Source organism: Engystomops pustulosus, chromosome 7 (genome assembly GCF_040894005.1).
Source record: "Engystomops pustulosus chromosome 7, aEngPut4.maternal, whole genome shotgun sequence".
NCBI lineage: Eukaryota > Metazoa > Chordata > Amphibia > Anura > Leptodactylidae > Engystomops > Engystomops pustulosus.
In genome coordinates, this window is record NC_092417.1 from 173,169,011 (window position 1) to 173,184,104 (window position 15,094).

At 34.7% G+C, this 15,094-nt stretch overlaps 1 protein-coding gene across 2 annotated transcripts in view; it reads right to left on the minus strand.

The window, feature by feature from the left end:
- The window catches only part of ALX4 (ALX homeobox 4), a 95,780-nt gene that overhangs the window by 65,201 nt on the left and 15,485 nt on the right, over positions 1-15,094 (minus strand). Inside the window, exon 1 of one of the 2 annotated variants that reach the window (XM_072119006.1) lies at positions 12,755-13,671. The exons of the other annotated variant lie outside the window; for it this stretch is intronic. Coding sequence (XP_071975107.1) covers positions 12,755-13,133 — 379 coding nt within the window. The 5' untranslated portion in view covers positions 13,134-13,671. Of the gene's footprint in view, positions 1-12,754; positions 13,672-15,094 lie in introns of those variants that run through there. 2 annotated transcript variants of the gene reach the window in all.

Genomic DNA, 15,094 nt, shown 5'->3' on the forward strand with positions numbered 1-15,094 from the left:
CCTTCTGTTTGATGCAAACAATTACAATGACAGAGAAGCGAATGATCCGCACTGGAAAGGCTACAAATGCTCAATAATCAGGAGTTATAGGAGAACCTCAAAGCAATAGATTCAAAACGTATCAAGTCCGGAAAATGGATGCAAGCTCTTCTGCCAAGAATGTATTTAATAATTGCTACAATAATAATAAAAGCTTCATTAATATATATATATATATGTAGAGAGAGAGAGATGATTGGTCAAATTATTATAAATATTTACTGTAAATATCTAGACTTTTGTAGCATTTTTCATCTACTGCAGATATAATATTGGTGTTGATATTGATTAGGATGTTATTATGGATTGATGAGTAAATATATAGATCTATAGTCTTTGTATGACATATTCTATGCAGTCTGAGACTTTCTCTAAGACAGTACAAATCCCAGGAAGCAAAGTATCTTTAGTTTTGCAATTTGCGCCTTTTTCTTTGGGCTGATTTCCTTAAATCAAGCTCCTATTTTTGTGCAATTTTGGGCACATTTCGTGGCGCAACCTTTACCAAACTGCTGCTTACACCTGGTGGGGAGGGAGAGGATTTGCACATTTTTTTTGGTTGTTGCAAATCACTGATACATCATGAAAGATGAATTAGGTGCAAAGCAGGAAAACACACAGCAAACTACAGAGAATGCATGAAAGAATAGCAAGATAGATAGATAGATAGATAGATAGATAGATATATATGAGATAGATAGATAGATAGATAGGAGATAGATAGGAGATAGATAGATAGATAGATAGGAGATAGATAGATAGATAGGAGATAGATAGATAGATAGATAGATAGATAGATAGATAGATATGAGATAGATAGATAGATAGATAGATAGGAGATAGATAGATAGATAGATAGATAGGAGATAGATAGATAGATAGATAGATAGATAGATAGGAGATAGATAGATAGATAGGAGATAGATAGGAGATATGAGATAGATAGATAGATAGATAGATAGATAGATAGATAGATAGATAGATAGATAGGAGATAGATAGGAGAAAGATAGATAGATAGATATGAGATAGATAGGAGATAGATAGATAGATAGGAGATAGATAGATAGGAGATAGATAGATAGATAGATAGATATGAGATAGATATGAGATAGATATGAGATAGATATGAGATAGATAGATAGGAGATAGATAGATAGATAGATAGGTAGATAGGAGATAGATAGATAGATAGGAGATAGATAGGAGATAGATAGATAGATAGATAGGAGATAGATAGGAGATAGATAGATAGATAGATAGATAGATAGATAGATAGATATGAGATAGATAGGAGATAGATAGATATATATGAGATAGATAGAGATAGATAAAATAAGGAAAATTCAGAGCAGCACAATGAAACACAACCCTGTTATAGAAAATGCTAAGCCGCAAGTTTCTGGCCACCAACCTCTTCCATATAGATTCACGGAAAACGCAGCCCTCCAGTAATACAGGGGAAAAGGTGAATGTTATTCCATGCAAAAATTAGACATTTCATTGCCTTTTTTGCCTTTCTACTGGAGCGCTGCCTTTTCTGTGGATCTAGATAGGAGATAGATAGTTAGGAGATAGATAGATAGGAGATAGATAGATAGATAGATATGAGATAGATAGATAGATAGATAGATAGATAGGAGATAGATAGGAGATAGATAGGAGATAGATAGATAGATAGGAGATAGATAGATAGATAGGAGATAGATATGAGATAGATAGATAGATATGAGATAGATAGATAGATAGATATGAGATAGATAGATAGATAGATAGGAGATAGATGGATAGATAGATAGATAGATAGATAGATATGAGATAGATAGATAGATAGATAGATAGATAGATATGAGATAGATAGATAGATATGAGATAGATAGATAGATAGATAGATAGATAGATAGATAGATATGAGATAGATATGAGATAGATAGATAGATGGATAGATAGATAGATAGATAGATATGAGATAGATAGATAGATAGATAGATAGATAGATAGATAGATATGAGATAGATAGATAGATAGATAGATAGATATGAGATAGATAGATAGATAGATATGAGATAGATATGAGATAGATAGATAGGAGATAGATAGATAGATAGATAGATAGATAGATAGATAGATATGAGATAGATAGATAGATATGAGATAGATAGATAGATAGATATGAGATAGATAGATAGATAGATATGAGATAGATAGGAGATAGATAGATATGAGATGATAGATAGATAGATAGATATGAGATAGATAGATAGATAGATAGGAGATAGATAGATAGATAGATAGATAGGAGATACATAAAAAAAATTGTATAGCTAGATGCATCAATAGATGGGAAATCAATATGAGATAGGAGAGAGATAATAAATAGAATTTGGATGGAAAGATAGAACGTTGTTAGAGTGTTGGATAGATAGAAATGCCCCTCATTTGTCTTTGTCGTTTTGGCTCTTTGTCAAATGCAGTTGTTTTTTTTGCGCCTTATTAGGCGCAAATTTAAAAAAAGCTGCAATTTCTTGCACAAATCCCACCATTGCTATCCCACCTTTCCTAAGCGAGGTCTGGACTGCCGCGTTATTGTGCAATTATTTGCGTCCATATAGATGCAATAGTATAAGAAATGGGGCGCAAACATCTGGAAAGAGGCGCAATGTAATGACAAATAAGGGCAACACACGGCGAATTGAGGCGTAAAAGAGCAAAATGGGCACAAAACAGCCATTACACAGCAAAAAGACGCAAAAAAAACACCAACGGAAGGAAAAGATAAATGACCCCCCATGGCATAGAAAAAGACGGATAGGCATACAGACACATGGATATATATGAAATAGATAAACATGGGACAGAAGATAAGAGACATTGATGATAGTTATGAGATCTATTGATACAAAGATGGAAAGAAAGATCGATGGATATGAAGTTATCACTGGTTTTTATGTGTTAATAATTTCCCATTTTTGTCTGAACCTTTATATTTGCTTTATTGTTCCCTGTTCAATTTGTCTGAACGTTCCGGAGATTGTGCAACATTGTTTCTCTTCATGTTATTAGAATTAGAAGAAATATTAAATATATAAAAGATTATAAAAATATCATAAAATAAACAAAAAACATACTATAAGAAAATTGCTTGACTGATATAAAGGGATCAACATTTTTTTTTTCTTTTAAATGTTCAAGTAAATTCTGAAAATAACGACTCCCAACCACCCCACCTAGACAAACCCCCCGACCCCCGACTGCCGCAGGAGAGTCACATCTACACCACAACCTAAACAAGCCCGAAAACTTTGAAAAATGAAACCCTGGATTTTGCCTTTATGAGATCATTGGGTTTTAATATTAGACTTTTTATATATTATATATATATATATATATATATATAATATTTTATTTATTTATTTATTTTTTTTTAATCTTTTTGCCTTTACTTTAAATTAACATTACAGTAAAATATATTAATATATATATTTTTAAGTTTTTATTTTTGCAAATGTTTTTCAAAAAGTACAATAAACGAAACCAAATAACAAGATTGCTGGCTATGAATATTAATATATTTGGAAATAATTAACCCTTTGTCCCCTTCATTCATTTTTCCTTTTTCATTTTCTTTGAGAAAATTTCCTCGTTTTCCAATTCATTCCATTTCTATATTTTACACAAAAAAATAACAAAAATTAAAATCGGCTCAGACACTGGGTAAACTATTCACGTCTACAAGACGCTTCATTGACCCGTTATATAACGCAATATTTGTCGCACTAAGAATCGGAGTGTAAATCACTTTGTCATATGATATCACTTTGTATCTGTTTCTGAACTTGTTGTATAAGGCTGGAATTATTTTTTTTTTTTTATGTAGTTTTGATGTTTTTTTTATGCAGTTTTTGATGCAATAGACAAAGTGTAACCAATATCAAATCATACAAAAAAATTATTATATTCTATTATTTTTTACAGTATTTTTAGCATAAAATGACAGTTTTTGATGCAATAGAGATGGAAAAATGTAATCACCCCCCACTCCCCCTGTCCCACCATCACTTTACACCCCATGTCCCCCCAACCCCTCACCCTGTCTCCCACAATCTTCTATCTCTAAATGCTTTGGCAACGTTAATTTTTATTTGGTCCTGCCAATAAAGATTCTTTGAATTGAATTAAAGCAGATCGAAAAGTCGAACTTCTTATATATTTACCAATCCCCTTACGTCGACTTTTGTCTGTAACTCAAAAAAAAAACAAAAAAACAACAAAAACTGTGTGTGAATTCATTCTTAGAGAGAATGCAGAAAAAAAAATTAAAAATAAAACACCACAAACCAAAACCAAAAAAAAAAAAGATTGACAGAAAACATCTGGTTGAAGTGTTTTTGGAAATAAAAATTGAAAATACCACAAAAAAAATTGACATATTTTCTATTTGTGTTAAAAAGAAAAAAAAAAAGAACTAGAAGAACTGGACTGAAAAGTTATTTTGCTGCAATTTTTCTCCTACAAAAAAAAAACAAAACAAACGCAACAAAATTTGCTATTTTTTTTTTAAAAAGGAAAAGCTCATTTTCCATAGATTTAACCCTTAGCATTACTGGGGGTAAGGAAAATCGGCAATATCATTAGACATGATGCAGATGTAAAGTCTGCGCCGCAGAACGCTTTCCGTTGCAGATTTTTTTCAGCGTGTGGATAAAATTTTGTAAAATTTCATACTTTTTCCTGATTCTATAATAAACTGTGGATCTTCCTGATCCGAACGTGAATATAGATGAATATCGGTTTAGATCTATTAAAAACTAGCATTCAACGTATAAAAATTTTTTTTTAAAACAAATACAATTAAAATCTGTACAGGCGGTCCCCTACTTAAGAACACTCGACTTACATACGACCCCTAGTTACAAACGGACCTCTGGTAATTGGTAATTTGCTGTACTTTAGCCTTAGGCTACAATAATCAGCTGTAACAATTATCACAGGAGTCTGTAATGAAGCTTTATTACTAATCCTGGTTCTTATGACAACCCAACATTTTTAAAATCCAATTGTCACAGAGACCAAAAAAGTTCTGGCTGGGATTACAATGATAAAGTATACAGTTCCGACTTACATACAAATTCAACTTAAGAACAAACCTACAGACCCTATCTTGTATGTAACCCGGGGACTGCCCTCACTTTATGTTTTAGTAATCGTAACAAAATACGTAAAATTTGGATTTTATATAAAAAATTACAAACTAAAAGACACGAGACATTAGAGGAAACTGGAGCTCATACATCATCCCTAATACTACGGAAATATTAGCCACAGACACAGCGATATTTCAAGGGATGTGGCAGATCATAAAGATAATTTACGATAATTGACGTGTGTCTGCCCTATAAATCACAAGCTACAACCTCCCGAAATCCTGCAAATCTCTTTTTCAACATGTTTACTATTTTTCTTTCTAATTTCGGAATTTAAAAAAATTATTAAATAATTTTATATTTATACTTTAGATATATATTTTTTTTCTTTATAATTCAGTTATTTTAATATTTAAAAAATAAAAATTTGGAAGCTTCTTTTTTGTTTTTGTTTTTTTAGTTTTGTTTTGTTATTTTTTTTTTTTTTTAATTTTTGTAATTCACTCAATCAAAAATTAGAAAATTCATTTTTTTTTTTTTTTAGAGAAGGGCTCACTTTCTTTGTGTCCCATAAAAACTGAATTGTGAAAACATTTTATGAATATGTGTAGCTTTTATGTGCATTCAAAACAAAAAAAAGGAGGGGGAGGGGCTTGGCTTATGGAATACATAAAATCCAAGTAATAAAGTAAATTGTTACTTTTCTTAAGAAATCACGTATTTTAGGGACATATGAAAGATTTTATTGACTCGGGAAAAAAATTCAGCTCAATTCCAGATCCCAATAAAGTAAATAGAGAGAAGTCATGGACGGGATGAGATAATAATACAATTTACATCTCCGTCCTTGGGGAAGGGCAGGGAAACTACTGAAACAATTTTACAAATATTTCATGTAATTAATTTATGTAATTAGTATTAAATTAAAAAATATGTAATTAAAAATTGTTTAAAACAATTTTTTGAATTTTTTTTTAAAAAATCCATAAACTAAAAGATTCTTTGTAGCAGGTTTGGCAGTGGTTAAGTACATAGAAGTGGAGAGTCGTGTAATGTCCATCCCGTCATTGGTTGATGATGATTACAAGCTTTCCAGAATACTCAGGTCTCCTCATCAGGTCTGCTCTCGGGTGCTTGGAATTGTCACCAACTTTTTGAGTTTGCCAATAAAGGTATCCACAACGGAGAACCCTCAGAATTCATAGAAATTGGAATTTTTTCTTTAGGACAGGACACACGGGGAGTTTCTGGATTGTGTTGCCCTTGAGCTTGATGTAAAAAACTGACTAATGTGAAAAAACAAGAAATCCTCTCCACCTCCTCCATCACAATGTAAATGTAACTTTTACTATAGAACAGAGACAATTTGATTGGCACATTCATAATATGAGTCCTAAATATCAAAACTGTATTTCCTAGAGATTTGATACATATTTCTGATAACTAATTTTTATAGTAATGGCCCTTAATCCCTCCAGTCCCAACAGAAAGGAACGTGTCTATCTATCTATCTCATATCTATCTATCTATCTATCTATCTATCTATCTATCTATCTATCTATCTATCTATCTCCTATCTATCTATCTATCTATCTCCTATCTATCTATCTATCTATCTCCTATCTATCTATCTATCTATCTATCTATCTATCTATCTATCTATCTATCTATCTCATATCTATCTATCTATCTCCTATCTATCTATCTATCTCATATCTATCTATCCCATATCTATCTATCTATCTCATATCTATCTATCTATCTATCTCCTATCTATCTATCTATCTATCTCCTATCTATCTATCTATCTATCTCCTATCTATCTATCTATCTATCTATCTATCTATCTATCTATCTATATATCTATCTATCTCCTATCTATCTCATATCTATCTATCTATCTCATATCTATCTATCTATCTATCTATCTATCTATCTATCTTCTATCTATCTATCTATCTATCTATCTATCTATCTCATATCTATCTATCTCCTATCTATCTATCTATCTATCTATCTATCTATCTCATATCTATCTATCTCATATCTATCTCCTATCTATCTATCTATCTATCTATCTATCTATCTATCTATCTATCTCATATCTATCTATCTCATATCTATCTATCTATCTCCTATCTATCTATCTCCTATCTATCTATCTCCTATCTATCTATCTATCTATCTATCTATCTATCTATATATCATCTATCTATCTCATATCTATCTATCTATCTATCTATCTATCTATCTATCTATCTATCTATCTATCTCATTATCTATCTACCTATCTATCTGTTTGTCTGTTGTCTATCTATGTATTCCATATCTATTTTCAATATATCTTTAACATCTCATATCTATCATCTATCTATCTCATAACTATTTATTATATATCATCTATGTATCTATCTACACACACACACACATATATATATATGACAAAACTTGTTGCCAATTATTATTATATATCTTCTCTCAATGGGATGTGCTCAGAGCAACACATTATAATCCAGCTTTTATAGACAGATTTATTTCTGTTTTCTTAATCTATAAAAATGGCTGGACCATTGTATGATCACATTTGCCTGGTGTCCTCTCCTTCTTCCTCATAGATTGTAAGCTCTTGTGAACAAGACCTGTATTCCCTTTGCATTGAATTGCCAATCCCATTGCACATCCCATTGAATTGCCAATTATTATATATATATATACATATTATATTTTCCCATGGAAATAATAATGTAAACTACTGATAAAATAGATCATCATCTTTTACTAATATATAGTATTATAATACACATATAGTTTATAATATATATTATAATATATATGTGTATTATAATACTATATATTACTAAAAGATGATGATCTATTTTATCCATAGTTTACATTATTATTTTCATATGAAAATATATTATGTAAAGTTAAACTAAAATCTGTTTTTTTTCCATCGGAAACATCCAGTTTATTGAAAGGGTCTGGAAATAACCTTTTCATAGGGACGTATTTTAATAAAACATATTTTGGGCTTTATTTTAATATACATTTTACTTATTTTAGTGATAATTGAGCGGTGGCAAATAAGAATGAAAAATATTATTAGTTTAACAATTTTTTCCTTAAGTGTTCACTAAATAGAGTAAAGATACTTTTTATTAAAGAGTAAAGATACTTTTTATTAAAACTGTCAGCAAGGTTTTCTCTCTCCCTATATTATACATAGAGGAGACATAAAGATGGAAAGATGTTAGATAATGTGTGGAATGGATAGATGTGGAATGGATAGATTGGTGTATAGGAGTTTGTGTTTAAATATTCATAAAATGATGACATATAAGTTGCCAAACAAATGATTTCAACTTAAAATCTACATAAATTTATGATAAATTAAATTCAAATATAAACATTCACAATCCAGTTTCAGAAGCGTCACATTTGTTGCATTTCCCTCCCTCCCGCAGCAATGAACCTGTCAGTGTCCTGCTCCACTCCTCTGAAATCTATAGTAAAGCTTTCTGCAGGGGCTGGAGCAGATTTTAGCTGTATAAAAACTGTCTGATCCAAATCCAGGGGGATGTATATATTTTTTGACTTTGTTAAATCGGAAGCAGTTTTCTTTCCCCAATAAATAATCTGAGTGTTTGAGGGACAGATTTAGGGCTACATCCCTCTATTTTTGGATGATGTGAGATTATTTTATGGCTGAGTCAGTTACAGGGTTATTAATGAGAGGATGGGAGGGGGAACTGGGGAGTACTGAAGACATAGAGGACATTAAACACATAGAGGGGGCACTGAACACATAGAGGGGGACACTGAACACATAGAGGGGGACACTGAACACATAGAGGGGGCACTGAACACATAGAGGGGGCACTGAACACATAGAGGGGGCACTGAACACATAGAGGGGGCACTGAAGACATAGAGGGCATTAAACACATAGGGGGCACTGAACATATAGAGGGGGACACTGAACACATAGAGGGGGACACTGAACACATAGAGGGGGCGCAGATCCCATAGAGAGGGACCCTGAACACAGAGGTGGCACTGAACACATAGAGGGGGACAGTGAACACATAGAGGGGGGCACTGAACACATAGAGGGGGACACTGAACACATAGAGGGGGACACTGAACACATAGAGAGGGACCCTGAACACAGAGGTGGCACTGAACACATAGAGGGGACAGTGAACACATAGAGGGGGACACTGAACACATAAAGGGGGACACTGAACACATAGAGGGGGCACTGAACACATAGAGGGGACAGTGAACACATAGAGGGGGCACTGAACACATAGAGAGAGCGCAGATCCCATAGAGGGGGACCCTGAACACAGAGGTGGCACTGATCACATAGAGGGGGCACTGATCACATAGAGGGGGACCCTGAACACAGAGGTGGCACTGATCACATAGAGGTGGCACTGATCACATAGAGGGGGCACTGATCACATAAAGGGGGCACTGATCACATAAAGTGGGCACTGAACACAAAGGCGGAGACTGAACACTTGGGGTGACACTGACCACATAGGGGTGCAATGAACACATGGAGGGGGCACTGACCACATAGGGGTGCAATGAACACATGGAGGGGACACTGAACACATGGAGGGGGCACTGAACACATGGAGGGGGCACTGAACACATAGGGGGACACTGAACTCATAGGGGGGCACTGAACACATGGAGGGGGCACTGAACACATAATGGGGCACTGAACACATAGGGGGGCACTGAACACATAGAGGGGGCACTGAATACACAGAGGGGGCACTGAACACATCGGCGGGCACTGAACACAGAGGTGGCACTGAACACATAGGGGGAGACTGAACACTGGGGGGGCACTGAACACATAGAAGAGCGCTAAACCCATAGGAGGGTAGATAATTATTTTGAGTAGCATCAGTGATAAGAGACGCTGGAATATAATAAACATAATCATATCGTTCTGTAATAAATAAGCTCTCATCGAGTTTCCTTTACAACCAGACACAATTAAATCGCCCGCTCCTTCCACCTGACCACTACAGTCTTCATATCTGAACTCTGCTCGATCCTTCCACAGGGTCTGTAATTGATTTCACCTCTGAGACCCCTCTGCCCCCTGGATGTAAAGACTCGAATAGAAGTTTTTCTATTTTTTCACATTCTCTGCTCCACTTGACTTCTGGCAGATCGCAAACTGATTGCAAAGTTGTGCAAAATATGTGCACTAAATTATTGTGGAAAATGTGTTTTTGCATTGACTTACATCAAATTTGTACTTTTCTTATGGGCTTAAATTGCTGATGAAAATTTTGCACGATTCTTTGGAAAACCAATTCCTTCATTTTAATATTAATAAGTAGATATATAAATATGTATAATCTGTGCATTGATGATTCTGCGCTGCGCTATCTGTGCGCTGCATGGAGCACTCAGCGCTAATATCTCCAATCCCTCCAGCTCAGGTTCCACAAATGACACCATTGTCCTGTAAATTATAATGATCCTTTGAAGTTTATGACTACTATAATACCTAATACCCCCCTAGGGCAGGAGTAGTTAGGGCTTTCTATATCCCCCACCAGGCCAGAAGAAATTCAAACCCAGTTTTAGCATTTGCGCTTTGCATGCGCATAAGTCTTCATTCATATATATATATATATATTTCACTAGTGATGCTGACCTGAAATATCAGAGCATGTTGGGGGTTGTAGTAAGGCATCAGCTAGTGATCAGGAAGATCCAGTATATTATACATGAAAGTATGGGGTTTTATAACTGTTTGACCGATTAAGCGACATTTAAGGAAAAAAGTTTAAAAAGTTGTAACTTTGTATCAGAGGGGATTCCAAACGATTCTCTCTATGCTACATATCATTGACTAAGGGAATTTTTGTCCCTTATATATCCATAGGTAATTCTCTGTGTCTCAAATACTCATCCTCCTTTATAAATACTGGAACTGATCCCATTTGTAACACTTTATGATCCAAGACCCTGATACCTGATGACCTCCAGTCCCTCTGTAAATAAGACACAAGCCTCATCCAGCACAAACACCCTACAGGGTTCTGCTCCTTGAGTTACATTTAATCCTCATTAATTTTAAGGACACAATAAAGGACTCTGTAAATGTGTCTAATCCAGGATAAAAGGGCTGTAAAATGAAAGCTGGTGTAAAATTAGGACCCGGGGTAACATGGGCAAATTAAAAGTTCACAAAGGATTAAAGTGATATTATTAGACTGAATAAATAAGATCTAAAAATAAAAAGTGAGTGTCCGGAGCGACCCCCAGCCCCGTTATTAATAACAGGGGACATCACTGTGATGCGACTCCTATAATCCCAGTGTAGTCGGACAGTGATTTAAATTGATACAGCATTATTACTACCCTCAAATTAACAAAATTATTCGGACTACCAGACCATCTATATGGATGGGTGAGGATTTCTGGGCTTCACAGCTGAACTTTTGCTGCAGTGTAATGTTGTTCACTAAATCCTTAATACAAGTCAGATCGAAATCATCACTGTAGATACATGAATCCTCACATTATACCTGATATTACTGGGATATTGATTTTCATGTGCAGATACTAATATTTGAAGATTTGCTCTTTGCGTAGTATAAGCCCTATACCTCAACCTTATAGAAAAACACATCCTATCAGTTTATCCATCGACTATTCCTTGTCATCTATCTAGTTCTCTATCTATGGAACGTGTATCTATGGTCTAATTCATATCTTTGTATGGAATGTATCTTTCTTTCAATGCATATGTCCATTCATCTTTGGTTTATTGCTAAATCCCTGTATCTAATATCTATCCAATAATTATATGTCTGGTATCCATCTTTCTAGCTATCTCCAATAATTTGTCTATGTTTATGTAGCAGTGGTCTATCGCTATTTCATATATATTTGTATCATATCTATTTATTTCATATCGATTAACTACTTCTCTATTTCTACATTTTTTTCTATGATGTATCAACCTATAGATCTTTTATGTTTTATGTATCTATTTAATATATAACTTAATTTTTTACCTATCTACCTACATATTCATTGTAATATGTGACCATCTATCGCATATCTATCTGTACATCTGCAATTTATTTGTTACCTTAAATTAATTCACTTAATTCACCAGTGTCATAACTTTTTATATAGTTTATATCTATTTAATTTACTCCGTCTGTTTACAATCAATCTCATATCTTCTATCTATCTATCTATCTATCTATCTATCTATCTATCTATCTATCTATCTATCTAATATCTATCTATCTATCTATCTATCTATTGATCGATCTATTAAACTATCCATCGCATATCCATCTGTACATGTAGAATATATCTGTTACCACTTTACCACTGTCATAACTTTTTATATATTTTATATCTATTTTTCTATATGTTTACAATATATCTATCTATGTCGCATCTACCCATTAGATGGATCTATCCAACTGTGTATCTATGTATCTGTATCTCTATGTATCTGTATCTATCTTTCCATGGAGCATGTACCAGATGTGGAGGAATGTGGTGGTCTCTTACCGTAGCAGGGGATGAGGGGGTCTCCAGGGCTGTCTTGCAGTTTCAGGCTGTCTGTAGGAGACTTGCAGGAGCTGTTCTGCATGTAGATATGAGGCTGCTGCTGTTGTGGCTGGGGGTGGTGAGGCTGGTACTTGGTGAAGGAGCCCTGCTGCTGCTCGCTGGTGCTGCCATCCATAGACTGGCACTCCTGTTGGAAGGAGCCCCTGGACTTGTCTCCAAAGCCTTGTCCTTTGCTGGCCAGAAAAGCAGGACTAAACTTATCACTGGGCTGGAATGCCCTAAAAGGAGAACTCTGGAGCTCTCTGCCTTGTGTGGCCGGGCTGTAGTAACAATCCATGGCAGTGGCTTCACAATAAGACAAACATGGATCAGCATTCATTCCTAAAATAAAAGGCCCGATGTGTCCTTAATTTCTGGAGGGGCACCAGCTCACTAGGAGTTTCTCCTCTAGCTCCCTCCCCCTCTACCTCTCCTCTGGGCTCTGGTTTCCTCTCACAAGTTCTCTCCTTCCTTCTTCTCCTGGGTTTTGCTCTCTCTGTCTTCTTCTCTGTCTCTTTCTCTTCCCCTCTCTCTATCTTGTCTTCTCCTCTGTCTCTCCCCCTTCTCCCTCCCTCTCTCTTGTCTTCTCCAATGTCTCACACTCTCCCTTCGTTTTCTGTCTCTCTCCCTCGACTTCTCCTTTCTCTCTTCCCTCTTTTTCCCTCTTTCCCTCTAGACTTCTCCCCTGTCTCTTCCCACTTTCTCCCTCTCTCTCTCGCTCTCTCTCTCTCCTCTGTCTCTTCCTTCTCTCTCTCTCTCTCTCTCCTCTGTCTCTTCCTTCTCTCTCTCTCTCTCTCTCTCTCTCTCTCTCTCTCTCTCTCTCTCTCTCCTCTGTCTCTTCCTTCTCTCTCTCTCTCTCTCTCTCTCTCTCTCCTCTGTCTCTTCCTTCTCTCTCTCTCTCTCTCGATCGACTTCTCCTCTGTCCTCTGGAGATTTGCTCTTGGTACCTTTCTCCTTGTCCAGATACAAGATGCTCCTCACTGTCAACAATCCTCCTCAGTGAAGTTAATAAGAGGGTGGTGACACAGGGGGAGGAGGGGGGGGGGGTATATGGACCATTAAACTTTCTCCATAAAAAAGCCTTTTAGATAACATAAGGGGAAGGACACATGACATTAATGTAATTAGGAGGTGAATGTGGGATTGTGTGAGCAGGACAAGGGTCTGGGGTCTGGATACACTTCATTTACTATGGATACTGTCTACAAGGAGGTGTGTAACTATGGGTGGATGTCAAGATATACACCCCCATATCCCTTCACCATATAACTATGGAGACTTTTTCCTGCGTTTTTTTTAAAAAGAAGAATAAGCAAAACAGCAACAAATAGTAACATAGTCACCAGTAAGATACAGGACTGTTGGGTGGGGGTCATATAATCTATTACAAGGTGTTTATTATTGTTATTATTATTATTATTATTATTATTTTATAACATTGTTACTATTTGGTGTTTGTAGTTTACTTATCTACTCTATCCATAATTTCTTTCTATCTATCTATCTATCTATCTATCTATCTATCTATCTATCTATCTATCATCTATCCATCTCATATCTATCTATATTATGTATCTATCTATCCATATGTCTATCTATCTATCTATCTATCTCATATCTACCTATCTATCTCATATCTATCTATCTATCTATCTATCTATCTATCTATCTATCTATCTATTTATCTATCATCTATCTATCTCTCTATCTATCTATCTATCTATCTATCTCATATCTATCTATCTATCTATCTATCTATCTATCTATCTATCTCCTATCTATCTATCTCCTATCTATCTATCTATCTATCTATCTATCTATCTATCTATCTCATATCTATCTATCTATCTATCTATCTATCTACTATCTATCTCCTATCTCATATCTATCTATCTATCTATCTATCTATCTATCTCATATCTATCTATCTATCTATCTATCTATCTATCTATCTCCTATCTATCTATCTCATATGTATCTCCTATCTATCTATCTATCTATCTATCTCATATCTATCTCCTATCTATCTATCTATCTACTATCTATCTATCTATCTATCTATCTATCTATCTATCTATCTTCTATCTATCTTCTATCTATCTATCTATCTATCTATCTATCTATCTATCTATCTCCTATCTATCTATCTATCTATCTCCTATCTATCCATCTATCTATCTATCTATCTATCTATCTATCTATCTATCTATCTATCTATCTCCTATCTATCTATCTATCTATCTATCTATCTATCTATCTATCCATCTATCTATCTATATTATGTATCTATCTATCCATCTC